This window comes from Entelurus aequoreus, linkage group LG05 (genome assembly GCF_033978785.1).
Source record: "Entelurus aequoreus isolate RoL-2023_Sb linkage group LG05, RoL_Eaeq_v1.1, whole genome shotgun sequence".
Lineage (NCBI taxonomy): Eukaryota > Metazoa > Chordata > Actinopteri > Syngnathiformes > Syngnathidae > Entelurus > Entelurus aequoreus.
Genome location: NC_084735.1, coordinates 24,660,829 through 24,679,731, shown reverse-complemented (window position 1 = coordinate 24,679,731; position 18,903 = coordinate 24,660,829). Strand labels below are relative to the sequence as shown.

The 18,903-nt window shown below is 37.5% G+C and overlaps 2 protein-coding genes across 8 annotated transcripts in view; one reads left to right on the top strand and one right to left on the bottom strand.

Moving 5' to 3' along the window:
• Nucleotides 1-12,372, bottom strand: part of zgc:91944 (uncharacterized protein LOC436941 homolog) — a 31,399-nt gene extending 19,027 nt beyond the window's left edge. For 2 of the 5 annotated variants that reach the window (XM_062047491.1, XM_062047495.1), the window contains exons 1-3: nucleotides 10,607-11,250; nucleotides 5,920-6,379; nucleotides 5,603-5,688 (exon numbers count right to left, since the gene is read on the bottom strand). In XM_062047491.1, the coding sequence (XP_061903475.1) occupies nucleotides 5,603-5,688; nucleotides 5,920-6,379; nucleotides 10,607-10,688 (628 nt within the window). In that variant the 5' untranslated portion in view covers nucleotides 10,689-11,250. The other 3 variants (XM_062047493.1, XM_062047492.1, XM_062047494.1) reach the window with 3 other exon arrangements.
• A 48-nt stretch (nucleotides 12,373-12,420) lies between these two features.
• Nucleotides 12,421-18,903, top strand: part of LOC133650353 (keratinocyte-associated protein 3-like) — a 35,259-nt gene continuing 28,776 nt past the window's right edge. Inside the window, exons 1-2 of one of the 3 annotated variants that reach the window (XM_062047499.1) lie at nucleotides 12,421-12,979; nucleotides 14,123-14,319. In XM_062047499.1, coding sequence (XP_061903483.1) covers nucleotides 12,946-12,979; nucleotides 14,123-14,319 — 231 coding nt within the window. In that variant the 5' untranslated portion in view covers nucleotides 12,421-12,945. The remainder of the gene's footprint in view (nucleotides 12,980-14,122; nucleotides 14,320-18,903) is intronic. The other 2 variants (XM_062047498.1, XM_062047497.1) reach the window with 2 other exon arrangements.

The following is an 18,903-nucleotide window of genomic DNA, read 5'->3' as shown; positions in this document are numbered from 1 at the left end:
AAATCTTACGGAAAATTATACATGTTTCTTTTGCAATTTTGTCCTTAAATAAAATAATGAACATACTAGACAGCTTGTCTTTTAGTAGTAAGTAAGAAAACAAAGGCTCCTAATTTAGCTGCTGACATATGCAGTAACATATTGTGTCATTTTCCATTATATTATTTGGTCAAAGTTATTAAGGACAAGTGGTAGAAAATGAACTATTAATCTACTTGCTCATTTACTGTTAATATCTGCTCACTTTCTCGTTTAACATGTTCTATCTACACTTCTGTTAAAATGTAATAGTCACTTATTCTTCTGTTGTTTGACACTTTACATTAGTTTTGGATGATACCACAAATTTGGGTATCAATCCAATACCAAGTAGTTACAGGATCATACATTGGTCATATTCAAAGTCCTCATGTGTCCAGGGACATATTTCCTGAGTTTATAAACGTAATATACATTTAAAAGAAACAAAAAAAGATTTTGTGATGCTAAAAAATATCGATGTAATCATAGTAGTATCGACTAGATACGTTCCTGTACTTGGTATCATTACAGTGGATGTCAGGTGTAGATCCACCAATGGCGTTTGTTTACATTTTGATGCCGGTGAGCCAAGGTGTGTAGTGAAACATGTTTAGCTATTCCTTGTCCTGCAGGGATGATACTTGTAAGAAACATACTTTTTTTGTCGCCGTGGAGGCGAGGATTAGTTATTTAGAAGGAGCTAAAACACTGCCGACTGCGGCTGGACTTTAGTCGATAGCTAGCTAGCCATGTCTTAAAGCACCTCTTCCCGAGGGCGTTTCAGTGTTATAACTTCACCTTTATCGTTAGTTTTTAAGCCAAAATGCGTCAGTTCTCCCTTTTCTGTCTACACACAGTCTGCTTGTATGTACTCTGTGATTGTGCGCTGCCGAACATGCTCCTCTGCTCGTAAACCCAGCAATGTCATGACGCACGAGGTGGTATAGTACCGAATATGATTCATTAGTATCGCGGTACTACACCAATACCGGTATACCGTTCAACCCTACTCTAGACATAGTAATGTTTTTTCCAAGTTGTGTTTTTACTGTACTAATTTACAGGGAGTCAACAGTTCCCCTGTTCTTTGGAAATCATATTTATTTCATTGTGTTCTCTGACCAGTAAGAATGTAGTCACCTGCACCGTGAGGAAATAATGGTATCCTACATATTCGTTTTCATCAGTTCAAACAGGAACGACAACTGACTTTTTCCGACCAAACAGCTCATTTAGACAGAACATCTGAAACAGCAAATACACACAGCTTTAACTTACAGTTTGTCAATGTCCTGATCAATGGCTCGCATGCTGATGGCATCATAAAACATATAGAGTCAAAAATAAAATGTGTCCTCTTCACTTTATCCCAGGTGTTCACGTATTATGATGTAGAACACGTTTTTGTTTTGGCGATGCCGGTAAGAAATTCAACTTGAACGTCCTCATCTCAGAAGGAAAAGCATCTGAATGGCCCACCTTCGTCGCTAACTCCCACCCTCAGTCATATTGTACACTAATCAAGAACTGTGATGGGCTATATTCTGAACTTGTCCCATCCATTTACATGACAATATTAAATATGATTAGATTTTGCTTCTGACAACTTTTAGTCTCGTTTTTAATCCGTAAACACTGGTTTACTGAGGGCTGAGGGGAGGGATGTGTGTGTGTGTGTGTATGCGCAGACTAGCGGAACCTGATATAGGTAATGTACAGAAAAGAGGGAAGATTATATAATTCGAGTGTTGTAGCGTGTCTCTTTTTTCAGCTGATTTCTCCGCTACTGCAGATAATTTTGTCAACTTGTATTAAAAATGTTTTGTATATTAAAATGTACTTTCTCAACTTCAAACATTTTGATTTGAGGGGGCATGACATTTATTTGCCCCTACATGTCTGTATATACAGTATATATGTATGTACGTGTGTTTGCATTGCATGTACACTATATTTGTCTCCCAGTGTGTGCGGGAGGCAAAATACGGCCCCAACCACCCAAAAAGCCCAGCCCAAAACAGCAGGTGCGGTACCCAGGGAATAAGGGACCACCGGACGCCCCCAAGGCAGGCCGGCCAGCTACAGGACCCACGGTGTCGCCGCCACGTCAGTTCCCAACACCACAAAAATAAATGAATTTTTAAAAAAAATTAATAATAATAATAATAATGAAAAATATATACATGAATTACATACAAATTTAAGCACTGTATTTTTCGGACTATAAGTCTTAGTTTTTTTCATAGTTTGGCCGGGGGTGCGACTTATACTCAGGAGCGACTTATGTGTGAAATTATAAACACATCACCGTAAAATATCAAATAATATTATTTAGCTCATTCACGTAAGAGACGTATAAGATTTCATGGGATTTAGCGATTAGGAGTGACAGATTGTTTGGTAAACGTATAGCATGTTCTATATGTTATAGTTATTTGAATGACTCTCACCATAATATGTTACGTTAACATACCAGGCACGTTCTCAGTTGGTTATTTATGCCTCATATAACGTACACTTATTCAGCCTGTTGTTCACTATTCTTTATTTATTTTAAATTGCCTTTCAAATGTCTATTCTTGGTGTTGGGTTTTATCAAATACATTTCCCCCAAAAATGCGACTTATACTCCAGTGCGACTTATATATGTTTTTTTCCTTCTTTATTATGCATTTTCGGCTGGTGTGACTTATACTCCGGAGCGACTTATACTCCGAAAAATACGGTAATACATTATATGAATCGATAAACTGATATCGTCTACCATTTATGTACTATGGGCCATACTAAGTCTGGAAAAACTTCTCAAATATAATAAAAATGTTCCTCTATGCTTTATTTTGAAAAAATAAATAAATAAAAAATAACTAATTAACTCAATCGCCTGTCAGGAGCGCTGCAACTGGTTGCGCACCTAAACGTAGTTGACACCCGGCAAAAGTAAGGAGAGAAAGTTGAAGAGAAAGATATTTCAAGTTAATGAATGCATTTCTTGTTCAAGTCAGTGTAAACTACCCTAATTCTTTCGACATTGCTACCGACAATAACGACGCGAGAGTATACACTAGGTTTAACTTTACGGCGTGTGCGTCTCTGAACCTCCATTTGAACGTGTGTGTGTGTGTGTGCATGTTCCCATGCGTGCATGTAGGGTTTGATTGATTGATTGAGACTTTTATTAGTAGGTTGCACAGTGAAGTATATATTCCGTACAATTGACCACTAAATGGTAAGACCCGAATAAGTTTTTCAACTTGTTTAAGTCGGGGTCCACTTAAATTGATTCATGATACAGATATATACTATCAGAGATATATACTATCATCATAATACAGTCATCACACAAGATAATCACATTGAATTATTTACAATCCGGGGTGTGGAGGGGGGTTAGGTTTGGTTGTTATCATCAGTCATCAACAATTGAGAACAGAGAAATGGATATTGTAACAGTGTAGGTCTGACTTGGTCGGATATAGAAGAAGAAGAAAAAGAAAAAGAAAAAGAAGAAGAAGAAGAAGAAGAGAGAGAGATATCAGAAGGCATAGGAAAAAGTATCTGCATTTGATTGTTTACATTTGATTATTAACAATCCAGGGAGGGTGTTAGTTTAGGGTTGTGGCTGCCTGGAGGTGTACTTTTATTGCGGTTTTGAAGGAAGATAGAGATGCCCTTTCTTTTATACCTGTTGAGAGCGCATTCCACATTGATGTGGAATATTCTCCAGTTACTCCGGCTTACTCTGCCATCCTAAAAATATGCATGTTAACATCATTGAAGACTGTAAATTGTACGTACGTATACATGTGAATGTTTGTTTCTTTGTGCCCGGCGATTAGCCATGCTAATTTTTTACTAACATCTCAATGAGCTTCCCCATTTGCATTAGCATTAAGCTACTGGCATGAGAGCCAACCTTTATCCTGCTTAACTGTATTGCTTTTTCAGTTTATTCCACACTAAATTATTTCATGTAACGTAACACCTACATGTACTGTATGTGCAATTAATTTGTGTTATGTATATTAATTTGTGTTATATATATTAATTTGTATATATACTGTATATATATAATGTACTTTGCTTAGTGTGGTTACTTTTACAGTGACTTAATTGTGGAGAATATCAACAAATCTCAAATTCAATAGACTGTTTTCATATTTGGCAAACTAAATTCCAGCATTTAGGTAGGGCAGAATATATTGTAGCCTGTGTTACATTTTACAATAAAGAGCTACAATTGAAATTGTATTGAACAAAGCGAGCACTGTCTACGAAGACAAATTCCTTGTGTGTTGAACATACTTGGCAAATAACGCTGATTTTGATCTGATAATATAAGAAAGATTATATATTATTGTTAATAAGTAATAACACGTTTAATATACATTAAACATTTGTTTAGCTTTTTCAAGAAAAGATATGCATCGTTGCAAATCAAAATTACCATGATGTCATACTGTATATATGATAATGTCATATTGATCACACCCTTCACTACATATACTGTATAGTGGCAATCTAGCAATCTAGTTGCAATAAACTAAACACTACTGCCATTTAACATCTTGAACTTGCAACTGTAATAGCAGCTTAACGTCATGCTTGCAAATGATAATATGCCAATATTAAAGCAAGATATCACAACTGGACAACAATGATCATAATCAGCTCATTTTTAAATGTTGCAATAAAAATTAGATTTTATGATCAAAACGATTAATATTTATAAATACACAAAAGCATTTAACGGTACTGGTAAGGCATTGTCAGAATAATTCAATCTAATTTATCACAAAACTTTGTTTTTCAATTAGTTCCCGGCGAGCAGACAAAAGCTGTCTTTGATCTTACCAATCAAAGGGCTTGTAAAACTCCACTGTGTAGGTAGGGAAGTGACATGAAGGTGTCGGTTTCTTTGATCTATTGTAATCCACAGGAAGATTTTGTCTTGACCCGAGATCTACAAAGCGGAGAGGAAGCAGGACCTGACCCCCCTCCAGGTACCTTTTCTTTTAACTGTTTTGTGACCAAAGTCAGCGGCTGTTTACGGCCCCCGTCCCTTTAGAAACAGATGTTGCCATGTAATCAGGGAAAGTACAAATAAAAGAGGAGGTGTACAATCTTTCGTCAGAGCGTGGTGGAAGACTGTACAAAGAGTACAGCCCAGACGTTTCTTCTCAATGAGCTAAATTGAATTCTGTCTCTGTTTAATTCCTTGCTTCTTGTCTGTTTAATAGATGTCATCAGTGTTTGAATCTGACAGGTATCAATTCCGAGGTACCGGAACGGGTCCCTCATCAGTTACATTGTGAACGGTAGCCATCCCTACTGCACTGGAGCTCACGTAACTATGCTAGTGTGGCTAATGTTCATGTCCCACTCCTTATTGTTACCTTGTATGCAATGCGATATAACGTTGGACAAAACAAAATGTTCCCATCAGGGCTTACTTAAAAATTTTAAATAGTCTAAATTCCAGAAAGGCTACATTTTGTCAAATACACAATGTGGGACAACTTACATTAGAAAACACCTACAAAATGTCAGAAAGTAATTTTAAGAAAGTGTATTTTCTCACCTGTAACCTGTCCAACGATTGCCTGAGAGATTCTGCGGTTGTTGAGGAAGGTTTTGATCTCCTCTTTCACCAGGTTGCTATCCCTCCTGTGACAGTTGGGAGAGAAACTTTAACACTGCCATACTCAACTTACTCCGTCTTCTTTTCCGCGGCCATCCCAATACACCTGACCTGAATTAACCACACTTGTGGAGGTGCGGGCTGAAGCTCTGGGGAGCTCAGCTGCCATTACCTGATGTTATAATAGTCTTTGTCTGTTCTTTGATTCCCTCCCACTCATCCTCGCTTACTGCTAATTCCTCCCTGACCTTACTCACCTCATGTATTCCTCCACCTTCTCCTCCAGGTCCCACTCCTCCTCCCCGACCATGTCGTAGCTGAATGAGCGCTGCACGGCTACAGCGGGGGGGTATAGCGGCGGAGGAGAGGCCTCGAAGCTGTTGCTGGGGGACAGGGCGGCGCCGTCTAGCCCGGAGGTCTGCGTGGTGGCCGACGCCAGGGAAAGCGATGAGGTGGACGACGAAGAGGACGAGGTGGGAGCTGGAGCGGCCAGGGCGGGTGTGGTGGCGGCGGTGGTGGTGGTGTTGTTGTTGTTGTCGGAAGGAGCATGGTGGGAGTCACAGTGAGGTGCGCGGTGGTCTGGGTCCAGCCTCTCCAGAGATTCCAAAGCGTGAAGGATCTGAGGTTTGGTCATGCCGGAGAGGCGCAGACGCTGGAGGAGGTCAATCTGCTCGATGGTGTAGCGCGGCTCCACCTGGCAACACTCCATCCTGGCATCTGCACACATTGCTTATTAGATTTCTTAAACTCTTCACACCAAGTAACACCACTTTTTTCTACCTCAACTTGCCAATTTATTTTTGAACATGTGACTTGTACTTGCAGGTAATTTGGCTTGTGCCATATGAAGCGTTTTCCCTAACTGTTGTATTAGGAGAGTGTCCAGACTAGGGATGGTATCGAATTCGATACTTTTGTAGGCATCGACCGAATTCCGCCGGTACTACCGGGAATTAACTCACGTAAAATCAAACGTTGCCATAATTTTGATACCTTTGTTGCATGTGGTGTCACGTCCGGTTGCAGACTCGTCACATCCGGTTGCAGGCTAAACACCGGCTCACGTAAACAATCACTAAAGCAGCACTCAAGGCGAACTCAGCCAAACGCCCTCTAAGTAATGTTGCAATTTTCAACACCAACAAAGCAAATATATTTGGTAGAAAATGCTTGAATGTAAAGTAAGGCTCCACTTTTCCAAAATGTGCTCGCTTGATGCTAATAATTGGTTTTGCCGTATACAGGCTCAGGATGGCATTAGGGATGGCGATATCAACACCTCCAAAGTTGATAATAAAAACTACAACTATGACAAATGTTAAAATCAAACAGCTGGTGTGCAATAAGTGCAATACTTACAGTATAAACACTTTGTAAGGCGCAACATAACCCATTCAGCTCACTGGAAAAAGCTACCACTTAGTTAGATAGCCTATACAGTACTGCCATCTTATGTCCTAGAAGTGCAACTGCATTGCGAATGAGACACAAATGTGTAAGAAAACTAAATATAACGACTCGACAGCACCGTTATCATAATCAGCTCATTTTTAAATACTACATTACAAAATAAAATTTGATTATCAAACAATTAACATGTATTAACAAACACAAAGGGTACCGTTGAGTAACAGTATCGATCCCCAGGTACCGGGAATCGGTACCGTATTGGTTCATATGTGAACGCTACTCATCCCTACTCCAGACCTAACAGAAGTCATTCAAAGATACGTTTCCTTTTATTACACTAAATAATTCTTATTCGTTGAATAATAATCATCGTATTTTATTTATTATTTTTACAATACAGTATGTCATTTCTGTCTCAACATGGCTGCATATTTAGAATCCTACCATGCTCTATGTATCTTGCATGGTGATCACAATAATATGACACCTATTTGAGCAGGTGTGCCACGGTTTTTGGTGAAACAGGTGAAATATAGTGGAACCTCGATTTACAAACCGCTCTATTCGATTAATGAGCAGCTCACGAGAGATCCTTTGACGATTCTGTAAGTGGATTTTACATTTTAAAAATGTTTATTATTGTATAGCCCTTTATATCGTGTTCAAATTGTACAAACCTTAACTAAAATATGGATTTTTTTCAAGCCTGAAACCCATTGTTCCATCAAATTCAATCAATCAAAGTATTTTTATATAACCCTTAATCACAAGTGCTTCACTATACAAACTTTTCAAATTATGAACCCTGTTGAAGAAAGAGGAACTGCACTTTTTTTTCGGAATTTTGTATGACACTTATGTAAGACAAGACCACATGTTTTTCTTTTTTTATGCTTTCTAGCCTAATACACTAATTCCACACACGCATCACAATGTTTGCTTTGTCCTTCAACAATTACTACTACGAATCATGGCAGACTTCATGAGAGACAACAAAGACTTCCTTGGGACAAAGTATCATTCAGAAACTTATATTTTTTAGTCTGAATATAAGAAGGATGAGCTACAAGTTTTAGAAGCTGTGTGCAAAACAGATGCAGCTTTATTGAAAAATAAGCATCAATTAGCATTATTTGCTAAGTGCTAAAAAAGATACACAAACTACAAACATAATAAAACAATCACTTACTGCACAATGTCTTTTCTCACTGGGATGCCGACTGATTGGATGTTTATATCTTCATGTTTAGATGAAGGATTAATTATAATTCTCTCAGTGGGTTTAAAAAAAAGTTGCCGCAAACGAGTGTTTATTGGTGTCTTTTTCGATGTCAAAGTTGACCAACTTCTCGGTTTATGGCCAAATCCTTCTACTATTTAGGTGAGAGGCATTTTTTTTTTTTTTACCAACTGAGAGATGAGAGCTCATTATGCCAATATGGCGCTCTGTGATCAATGTGCCGCTAAAAGTAGATTGTCTGTGTTAGCGCTTATAATAACAATATCGCTAATACTTGATTAACATTAACCACTACGTTGTTGGCGGTTTTGGGATGTTTTTTTAGGATTTATGGGTGGAATAGAGTACGGCCTTTAACTGCATTGTTAGCCACCTCGTACTTGTTGTATTTAAGACTTAGAATGCATTAAAAAAAAGAAAAACATATGTGTTCTTGTCTTACATAAGGATTGTGAATGATGTTCCATTAAAATGTGCAGTTACCCTTTAAGAAAGGGGATTATTATGATCTATCAATTTATTTCCGTGATTCTCAAAGTGGTAGCCAAAGAAGTCTGTAAATATGTACTGTATATGGAGTATCATTCTTGATGATGTTTGTGCATTATGTGTAATGTTACAGTGGCTAAAAACACAAAATATGCTTGTTATATAAAACCTCTGCCTTGTTTTTAATGAATACTTAGGCCTACTATACTACTGTATCTTAATGTTGGTCAGTGTGGTGGTACATGGAGAGCCAAGTGTTTTCTCACGCTGTACTTGGTGAAACATGTTTGAGAACCGCTGCTCTATTTTAGGGGGCTTAGTTTGAGACCAGGAAAAAAACCTCAAGCAAAGAACATTTACATATTGCTTTCAATAGGAAAAGACTTTGTCCTTTAGGGATTTTTAAAAGCAGTGCAGAAGGAGGTTACAAAAAAGTTAAGACAATCCAAAACAAAGGGGAGGGAAAGCGTCCACCTTCGATTAGTGCCAGTGAGAAAATATTTACAGTATTCATACTTGCAGTACTTATAGAATTAATCTAAATGCACAAAGTGTAACCACATTAAAGTGAAATAGTATGCTTTATTATAGATGTGTATATTGTATTGTGCACTTATATTGCCATATATCAGCTACAGTGTGGAAGTGTGGGGGAACACTTGTAAGAGTAACATAAAGGCATTGTATCAACTACAGAAAAGAGCTATAAGGTCTATTCATAAAGTAGATTATCTAGAACACACTAACATATTATTACATAGTATTGAAACTACAGGAGCTAGTAAAGTTACAGACATTATGTGTTATGTTTAAGGCTAAAAGTAAAACATTACCAGCAAATTTACAAAAAATGTTTGTAATCGCTTCTGAGAATGAAAAGCATAGAAGAAAAGGTCATTTCAAACATCAGTATTCAAGGACAACTTTAAAACAAATGTGTATATCAGTGGTGGGGGTTAAACTATGGAATTCTCTTTACAATGAGATAAAAGACTGTAAAAATATATTCCAATTGAAACAAATATATAAAGACAGAACAATAAGATCATATGGACAGCCATAAGTGTTTACATTTTGCTTTATATTTATTATTTTACTTATTTTTTTGTCTGGTTTTGTATTTGTTTTGTATCATCCCGTGAGGTGTATATTACTTTTATTTTGGTCAGTTTGCACTTGTGTTTTTTTGTGTGTTTTTTGTTTGTTTTCATTATATTTGGATGTATTTGTTTGGTTTGTATGCTATCCATTAAGTAAGACTATGTATTATGTTGAAGGGGGCAGGAAAATATAAGATTTTCTTCATCCTGTTCCTTCTCAGGCATTGGTGTGTAAATGTGTGTTTAGTTGCTGAGATTTAATTGTCTATTGATCAAAGATGCACCTCAATGAAGGAGATAAATAAAAAATGAAATGGAAATTAAATAGTTGCAGCTTGCAGTGCATCACATGGAGACCTGTTTTATTGTTTTGTCTCAAAAACTTCAAAGGTAACCAAGATAGTAGAAACATCTTTTAGAACGCTACGTTAAAAGGATTATTATTCTTAGACTGAAAGAAAAAAAAACAGATGAAAGTCTGCATTGAAACACTTCCTTTGACAGCATCTTGAGCTCAAAACAATGAGACCAGCCTATTACATAACAGCAACAACTTAACCAAAAGTTAATATTTCATCACTTGTAGGCAGTAATTCATTAAATTCTGCATGTTAGTAGATAGTCACAGATAGAGATTAAGTGAGTTAGTACGAGTACAATTGGGTTGGCATTGAACCAGCAACCCCCCCCAGCCTGCTAGCTTACCTGGCGGAGGGGGCGACAGGGAGAGGCGCCCCGGGAGTGGCTCCGTGCTTCGGGTCGCAACGGGGACACACCACTGTCGCATGGCTCAGCGGCTGGACGGCTCCGTGGCTCGGTTTGGAAGTCTAACGGAGACAGCCGCAGTGTGTTTGCGGTGGTTAAGCGGCTGTTAGCATGCTGGCAGACTGACAGCTGAAGATGACTCGCCGGAGGGCTACTCGGGCTAAGCTAACCCCGCTAACTCCGGCTGGTTCCCTAGAGCCTGCTCCGTTAACCATTAAGGCAGACATTGTAGTTCAGATAAAACCCGGAACTCGTTTCGGTTGGCTTCAGAATAAAAGCCATTATTAGTCGATTGTTTCCACGTACAAATTCAAGTGTAGTTGTATTTTGAAAGACACCGGAAACCACCGTGTTATGGTTGACGCCACATCGACGGTCTAGTCTTGGCTAACTTACCGAAAACTTGCAAAATTGTGTGTTAAAAGAAAGTATTACCCAAGTATAGTTCACAACTACAGGTAAATATAAACATAAATAATGTATATCCATGTTGTGGCTGAAAATGGTGGTTGTTACTGGCGAGTTAGGGACCGGCTAAATTAGGCTAGCTCATCGCTAACTAGCACCGGGATGGTCCCGCGGCAGAAGCCGTCTCTTACCTCCCTCTTGGCGGCTGTGGACGGGCAGCTGCAGCCGGCTGGACGAAGACAGAGGGCGGTAGAAAGTGTCAACAAAGTGCCCGTGACCCAGGACCTCCTGTCCTCCCTTTTTTTTTTTTTTTTACTGCCGGACAAGGAGCACCCACCGCTGGGTCATATTGTCTTTGAGCTATGCAGCAATACAGTATGCAAATATATTACTGTACAGTGCAAGCCAAAGAGTCTCAATTTATGACCCCCCCTCACCCGACGGCACTGCCGTCAAGAACGTCTGTATTGTTGCCACTTCCGGTTCTGATGTAAACATAACATTGGAACAAAAAAAACCCTACAAAAAAACAATGAAAGCACCTAAAATAAGTAATTATGCAAACATATACTGTACAAATATAATAAAGCACCATGCAACTATAGAGTGCTATTACTTAGGTGCATGTGCACATCGTCTAATTAATTTAAAGAGATCTGCTGTCAACATGCACAATGATTACGTGCATCGATGCATTGATTAAGAACATAAATAATTACACACAAAAAATGAAAAAAAAAAAAAAAAGTACATACTTTTTGCAATACCGCATTCGTCCACTTGATGGCACCAAACACTGCTCGTATTTTATACAATCGTTTCATCTACTGCGTGTTGTATCTCAACGTTTGTGTCGCTTTAAATATTTCTACATCATATTACTCTTTCTAATTTTATTTATTTATAGGATACAATAACATGATCAAACGGCACAAGGCGACGCAATGATCATATTAGCGTGTTTGTGGTCCGCTTTCTTACCGGAAGTAGTACAACCATAACAAACGTCGACACACAAATGTTACTTTGACAAATAATTTCCTCATCTAATTTTTTTTTTTTTGCAAACTGAACCTCTTCTGAATGCTCGTTTTTTTCCCCATTGATTTTTTGTTTATTTTTTAATTTTTAAAAAATCTCCATTAAAAGAGGGGATAGGCTGATTGACAACACTAAATTGGCCCAATAGTGTGTGAATGTGAATGTTGTCTGTCCTAACCCAAGGTGTATCCCGCCTTCCGCCCGAATGCATCTGAGAAAGGCTCCTGCACCCCCCGCGACCTCAAAAGGGACAAGCGGTAGAAAAAATGGATGGATGGATAAAAGGCAGGCGTCAATAAGTGCACCTGCGGCTTAATTAGACAGACAATGACGAATTGGTAGTGTTGCTTTCAAAATAAAGGCTCAGACCGCTCCTTACCTATGCAAACGTCACTTTCCCGCATGGGTTTAAAATATTCTGGTAGATAAAACCCCATTTATAATCTCGACTAACCCTACACTAGTTTTTATGACGCAACCTTTATAGAATTGACTCGTTTAAACCGCTCCACCGTGTTGAATTCTACACAACGACTGCCTACTTCTTGATATTTGTCTTATTTTTGAGTTGATGAAACGTTATGTTAAGAAGGCTTTTGAAAAAAATATATATATTGGCTCACACATCTATTATAAAAAAATCCAGCTCAAACGTGACATTCTGGCGCTCAAAATAAACTGGCTTTAAAGCACAATGCGTTTTATTTTGAAAATCGTGCCCTTCGACATGCTGTGCTGCCTGGCGTGTGAGACTTTGTTTAAGTTGGACGTGGAGAGGACATGAGCTCTTTCTAATAACAATTTACACTCGAGAGGGTCAATGTAAACGCATGGTGACCAAAAAAAAAAAGATGGCCAGAACAGGTAATAAACCCACACATTTTATTTTCTAATCATTTAAACCTGTATGTATTTGTGTGTGTGTGTAAAAGTTTGTTTGGGTGTGGCTATGTGCAAACATAGTTTGAAAGTACCTACACCAAGATGAACCACTTTTGTAGTGATATTTGGCCCATTTGTAAGTAATACAGAACAATCACATTTGAGTTGAGTTTGAGTTTATTTGGAACATGCAAGCATACAACATTGTAGATCACAATTTCCAGTTCCTCTATTCAACATGTTCAAAAAGGACTAGGAAGAAGCAGAGCTTATTTAATCCTACCCCTTTTTCCTTTACATAGCAGTTGCTAATACTTTTGTTCACTTCCTGTTCTCAATTTATTCACATTATACTCCATAAATAATATTAAACATAAATAAATAATTAGTGAAGTAAGTTATATTTCATATGGTGAGGTGAGTAAGATTATCTAGAAAATGGATGGATGAAATAAATTCAGAATGTTTATCATGGTTCTTCTTCTTTGTACTTTGTAAACACTTTAAGATTGAAGAGTTCCTTGAAGTGGATCATATTAGTACATTGTTTGATTCCTTTGCTTAATCCATTCCATAATTTAATTCCACATACTGATGTACTGAAGGTCTTAAGTGTTGTACGTGCGTACAAATGTTTGAAATGACCTTTTTCTCTAAGATTACATTTCTCCTCTTTTGTGGTATTTTGACGCCTTTTCGAGTGTTTACATTCCAATTGTTTGTCCATGTAGTGGAACATTTCTCAAATATTTGAACAAAACAAGAAATAACAGGACTCATGGATGACAATTATTTCAAGGTAAGCCAACTTTGGATGTGTACTGAATGAGTCTGAGTGGGAGATTGTATCAGACATGTATTTATTGTTTAAATATTTAATATTGGTTATTTATTAAATACTATTTGATATTATTTAACATGTTTTATTCCCCTTTAGTAGTTGAAATGTGCATTTCAGAGCCATTTTGTCTGCGGGCTCATTAATGATTAATGGCGGCATCATCTCTGCTGTGTGCTTGACCCGACTCCCGTGTCTCCGATCGATGCGACAGCGGGGCCGTTGAACCTGGACGAGCTTGTTTGTGACGTAACGCGGTCTAAAGAGAACCGCCGTCCTCTCTCCAGGAGTGTGTTGCGCCAGCCTGGAGGACCCCAGGGCCCTGATGAAGATGGGTCTCAGCATGGTGCTGGTGGGCCACGTCAACTTCATGCTGGGAGCGCTGGTGCACGGCGTGGTGCTGCGCCACATCAACCTGCACAAGCAGGCCAGGGCCATGGAGTACGCCATCTCCAACGTGGTGGCGCTCACATCCGGCCTAATGGTGAGTACGGGATCGCTCTGTTCTGAACTCCTGTTTCAACGCCGCCACAGAATTGTGCCAGGATGTACTCTAGCTCTACTTACAGTATTTTTGGCCTTAAAGCGTGAGTGAAGTATGCACTACAGTGTTTCCCATAAACTGCCAAGATACCTGTGGCGGTGGGGGCGTGGCTATGGGCGTGGTCATGACATCGAGTAATTTGCATAATTTACTACAATGATATTTATTCTAAAAAGGCTCAAAATATGTATACTTACTAATTAATAATAACAGTTTTGTTTTAAACGTCCATCCATCCATTACAACACTTTATGTACATATTTATATACAGATTTGAACAATAAGTTATTCACTGAAATATATTTATTAATTGTGGTTCTTACAAAAAATATATCTTATAAAAATATAAAAGCTAAAATGTCTCTTAAAGCTCTGCCCCTTTAATTAGTGCATACTAAATAATTTAACTTTAGCCTACTACTACAACCATATTATTTACCAGCAACATAAAGTGAAACAGAGGCAGCGGTGTCCTGCCACAGTCAGTAACAAATAAACAGAAAACAGTAGTGGTGGTAGATAGACACAAAGCTTCATCAAACATCTGATCCACTGAACAAAGAGCTCCAAAAATCTTGATCCTACACTTCTCTTTTGTAAAGTAAATCTGAACAGCCGATATGGGCATCTACATCAACTATATGATTTGCCTGAGAAGCTGGACAGGACAAAAAAACAAACAAACAAAAAAAAAAAAAAAAAATTGTCGCGGCTTTAATTCTTTCGTGGCGAGCCACCACAAATAAATGAATGTGTGGGAAACACTGCACTACCGACCTGATAAATCCTAAAAAGTTTGAAAGAAAAAGAGACACTACAATATTGGCTGCTCGCAGATGCCATCTGGTGGTTGTTTGAGCACACTGCAGCCAGTCCCGGATAGTCCTACTCCTTAATGCTTCGGTCACACGCAGGATTCTCACAGGGATGAGGAAAAATACGACCTTACCAACTGCACTATAGGAGACGTCGCGTTAAAGTAGTCAAGACGTTAATGATTTGGGGTGCATGAAAATGTATCTCTCTATGACCGCATGGTCGTAGAACCGATGCTGGGGTGTCCAACTCATTTTAGCTCAGGGGCCACATGGAGGAAAATTTGTGCACTTGCGGGCCGGACTATTAAAATCATGGCATTAAAACAAAAATAAAACTTCAGATTGCTTTTTTTTTGTCTTACTTTGGCCAAAAATAGAACAAACACATTCTGAAAATATTACAGTAAAAATATAGAAAAAAATACCGGCAGCAGTAAAGTTTAGATCCATGAAGGAAAGAAGAAAGTGAATGAATGTTTATAACTGAATATATTTACATATGCATAAACATTTGTTTTCATTTGTATTAATTTTTTTAATGAATTAAGTAATGTTTATGACAACCTTTTTCCAAAACACAATATAGAATGTGAGATATAACATAACGCATACATTTATCATTTGTTTTCAAAACGGTTACAAAAAAGTGGGACCCCAAAAATTTACTGTGGGACCCCATATTTTATGACTTGATGGGGTCCCTGGGACCCCATTTAGAAAATTCCTAGCGCCAACACTGATGGAGTATTGGTGCGTGCAAAACAGCAGCAGGCGGCTGTGGCCTGCGGGCCGGTTCTAATACTAATCAAATATCATCCCGGGGGCCACAGATCATTCATTCCCTGCGGGTCTTGACTTTGACACATAGCGGTAAGGAGAAAACTGCTCAGTCAGCATTAATTGTAAACAAATGTATCATGCTTGACTTGTATCTGGGTACTGTAGCAACAGGGTAGACATAGATGCAAGCCATACTGTACATTAAATGCAGATACTACCATTTCATGGGGTAAAAATATATTAGGGCAGGGGTGTCCAAACTTTTTCCACTGAGGGCCGCACACTGAAAAATCAAAGCAAGCGGGGGCCATTTTGATACTTTTTATTTTAAAAACCAATACAATATATGTATAAAAAAAGATACATTTAGGCCTCCACTCAGACTTGATCCCGGGGACCCCAAAAGGTTATTGTCCAAAAAAATATTACAAATGTGTCATTATTTATTATTATTATTATTATTATTATTATTATTATTCAAAGTTTAAATCTCTAGATCAACATTATGTCTATCTGTCAATATAACGCTTTTAAAAGTTGTATGCCATTTTTGTCAAGGAAAACTGTGTTTTTTTTATGGAAAAAAACACAAAATATGCAATATTTTCCCCCAATACAATTTTAAAGTGGAATATTTGAGATTATATAATAATTGGAGTCTTAAAAAGGTCAATAACTCATAACAACATTGATTTTAATTCATTATTTTTTTGAGCAATGACACTTTAAAAAAAAAAAAAAAGTTATTAAAAAAAATATTGGGGATCCAAAAGGGTACTGCTCAGTAAAGTTTAAAAAAATAAATCCAACATTTTTTTTAAACTTTTACCACAATAGTCTCAAGATCAACTTCAGATCTATCCGTCAATTATAAGTTTTATTGTTGTTTATGTTTTTTGTTTGTTCGTTTTAGGCCCTTCTTTACAAAACTTTGCTTCTTTAAAAAACTTTGTTTTTTAAATGGCAACCAAAAAATATGCAACATTTTCCCCCCAAAATATCTCAAAGTGGAATATTTAATGTGAAGTAAATGGAGCCTTGAATAGGTCAATAATTCATAATGACATTGATTTTGATTCATTATTATTTTTTAAAGAAAGAAACAGCCTGCATGGCAGCTTTGTGTTATTAGAGTAAATAATGCAACATTTTCTTGTTACATTTCACCTGTTTGCTCTTTTATACCACTTTTTATGTTTTTTATTTTTTTTTCATCGTATTTTTAGTATGTGCCGTGGGACCGTTAAAAAATTACCTGCGGGCCGCAAATGGCCCCCGGGCCGCACTTTGGACTACCCTGTATTAGGGCGTTGCCTACAGACATAAAAAAACCAACACTGTTTTAATTAGGACCTAGGGATGTAACGATAAACCGCTATAAAACTGCCCAAGGTTAGTATTGCTGTTTTAAATGATCGTAAAACCGTGACTGATAACACTTTGATAAAGTCAGAAACAAGCTGGCGTGGGCTAGCTGAAATGCTAACATGAAAACAAGAGACATTAACGTCTTTCTCCCATTTAAAAAGACGACATTCCCCAATATAAACTCATGGAAATGCATTACTGCCCGACGACATAAAATATTCCATTCTGCACATTAAAAGTACAAACTGTCGATCAATATTACAAGGAATATGACAACAGGAAGTGAATCTGCGTGACGTCACATGAACTGGACTGAGGCACCCAACACATGTTTTACTATTCATAATTTAAAAAAAACACAAAAACTTTGACATTAAAATGGTACATCAATTTTTCAACACTTAAATACAAATACAGTAAATATCCAGAACAATATTATCATAACATATTTTTTCTGCCAAGAAAGTATATTGTGTGGCTATTTATTTTTTTGTTGAATTTTTTTGAATAAAACTTGGTTACAAGTGTGTATTATTACTTTTTGGGCACATTCAACAAAAGCGTGTTAATATTGATAACTGCGATATGACATTTTCATATCGTTACATCCCTGTAGGAGACCATGGCAACTATTTGTTAACCATGCACTCTGTGACCAGCAGGCTAAATTGGGGGCCCAGGCAGAATTGTATTTTGAGCCCCCCCCCCCCCCCCCATTACATTATATTGCAAAAAAATATTTATGTCAAACTATTTCAGTACTTTTTTAACCAAACTTACTGCATGTTTTGAACTGAAACAAATAAATGGGAAATAATGAAAAATAATTAGTGCGAAAAAACCCAGCAATTTAACATAATTAAAACATGAAGTTGCCACATTGTAGTTTGATCCCAGTACATCTGTTTGCCAGCTCAGCACTACAAGGGACAATTAATTTACTTTAGGAAATTTGCCATTATATTCTTATCGTTGACAGAGCAGGAAGGGGCTAGAAATACATTTGCGGCAAAATTTCATATGCTGCGCCTTATCATTCTTGAATTGACATTTGACATGCGCTTATTAATGATGCAAAACAGGGGCGTAACCTGCATAGGAAGGGCGCCCCTGTGCGTCAGTTAATTGAATAGAGGTGTTAATTGGAGCATGTTTTAAATTATTATTGAGATATTTTTTTTAAATGACAAATATTACCTATCCAAACAGATTGTTGTTACTGTCACCCAGACTTTGTGTGGACCTAAACAGGATTTACTTATTTATTATTAATATTATTATTAGACTCCTGAAGGGCCCCTACCCCACCCTAAACCTAACATCATTGCCCGACATACACACACTCTGTATGTTTATTTGCACTAAAAATAATTATTGCCCTAATTTGGTTGACACTAGCTTTTTAAAACACAATGCGTTTTTTGCATGCAGCTTGTAATGTCCAAGGTTTCTTCTGATTTATCATTAGTGGATCAAACTTAATATACATCATTATGATAATTATAAGTGCTTCTAATGGGGGTTAAAAACTAGTGATACCACACTCTCTTCGAACTTT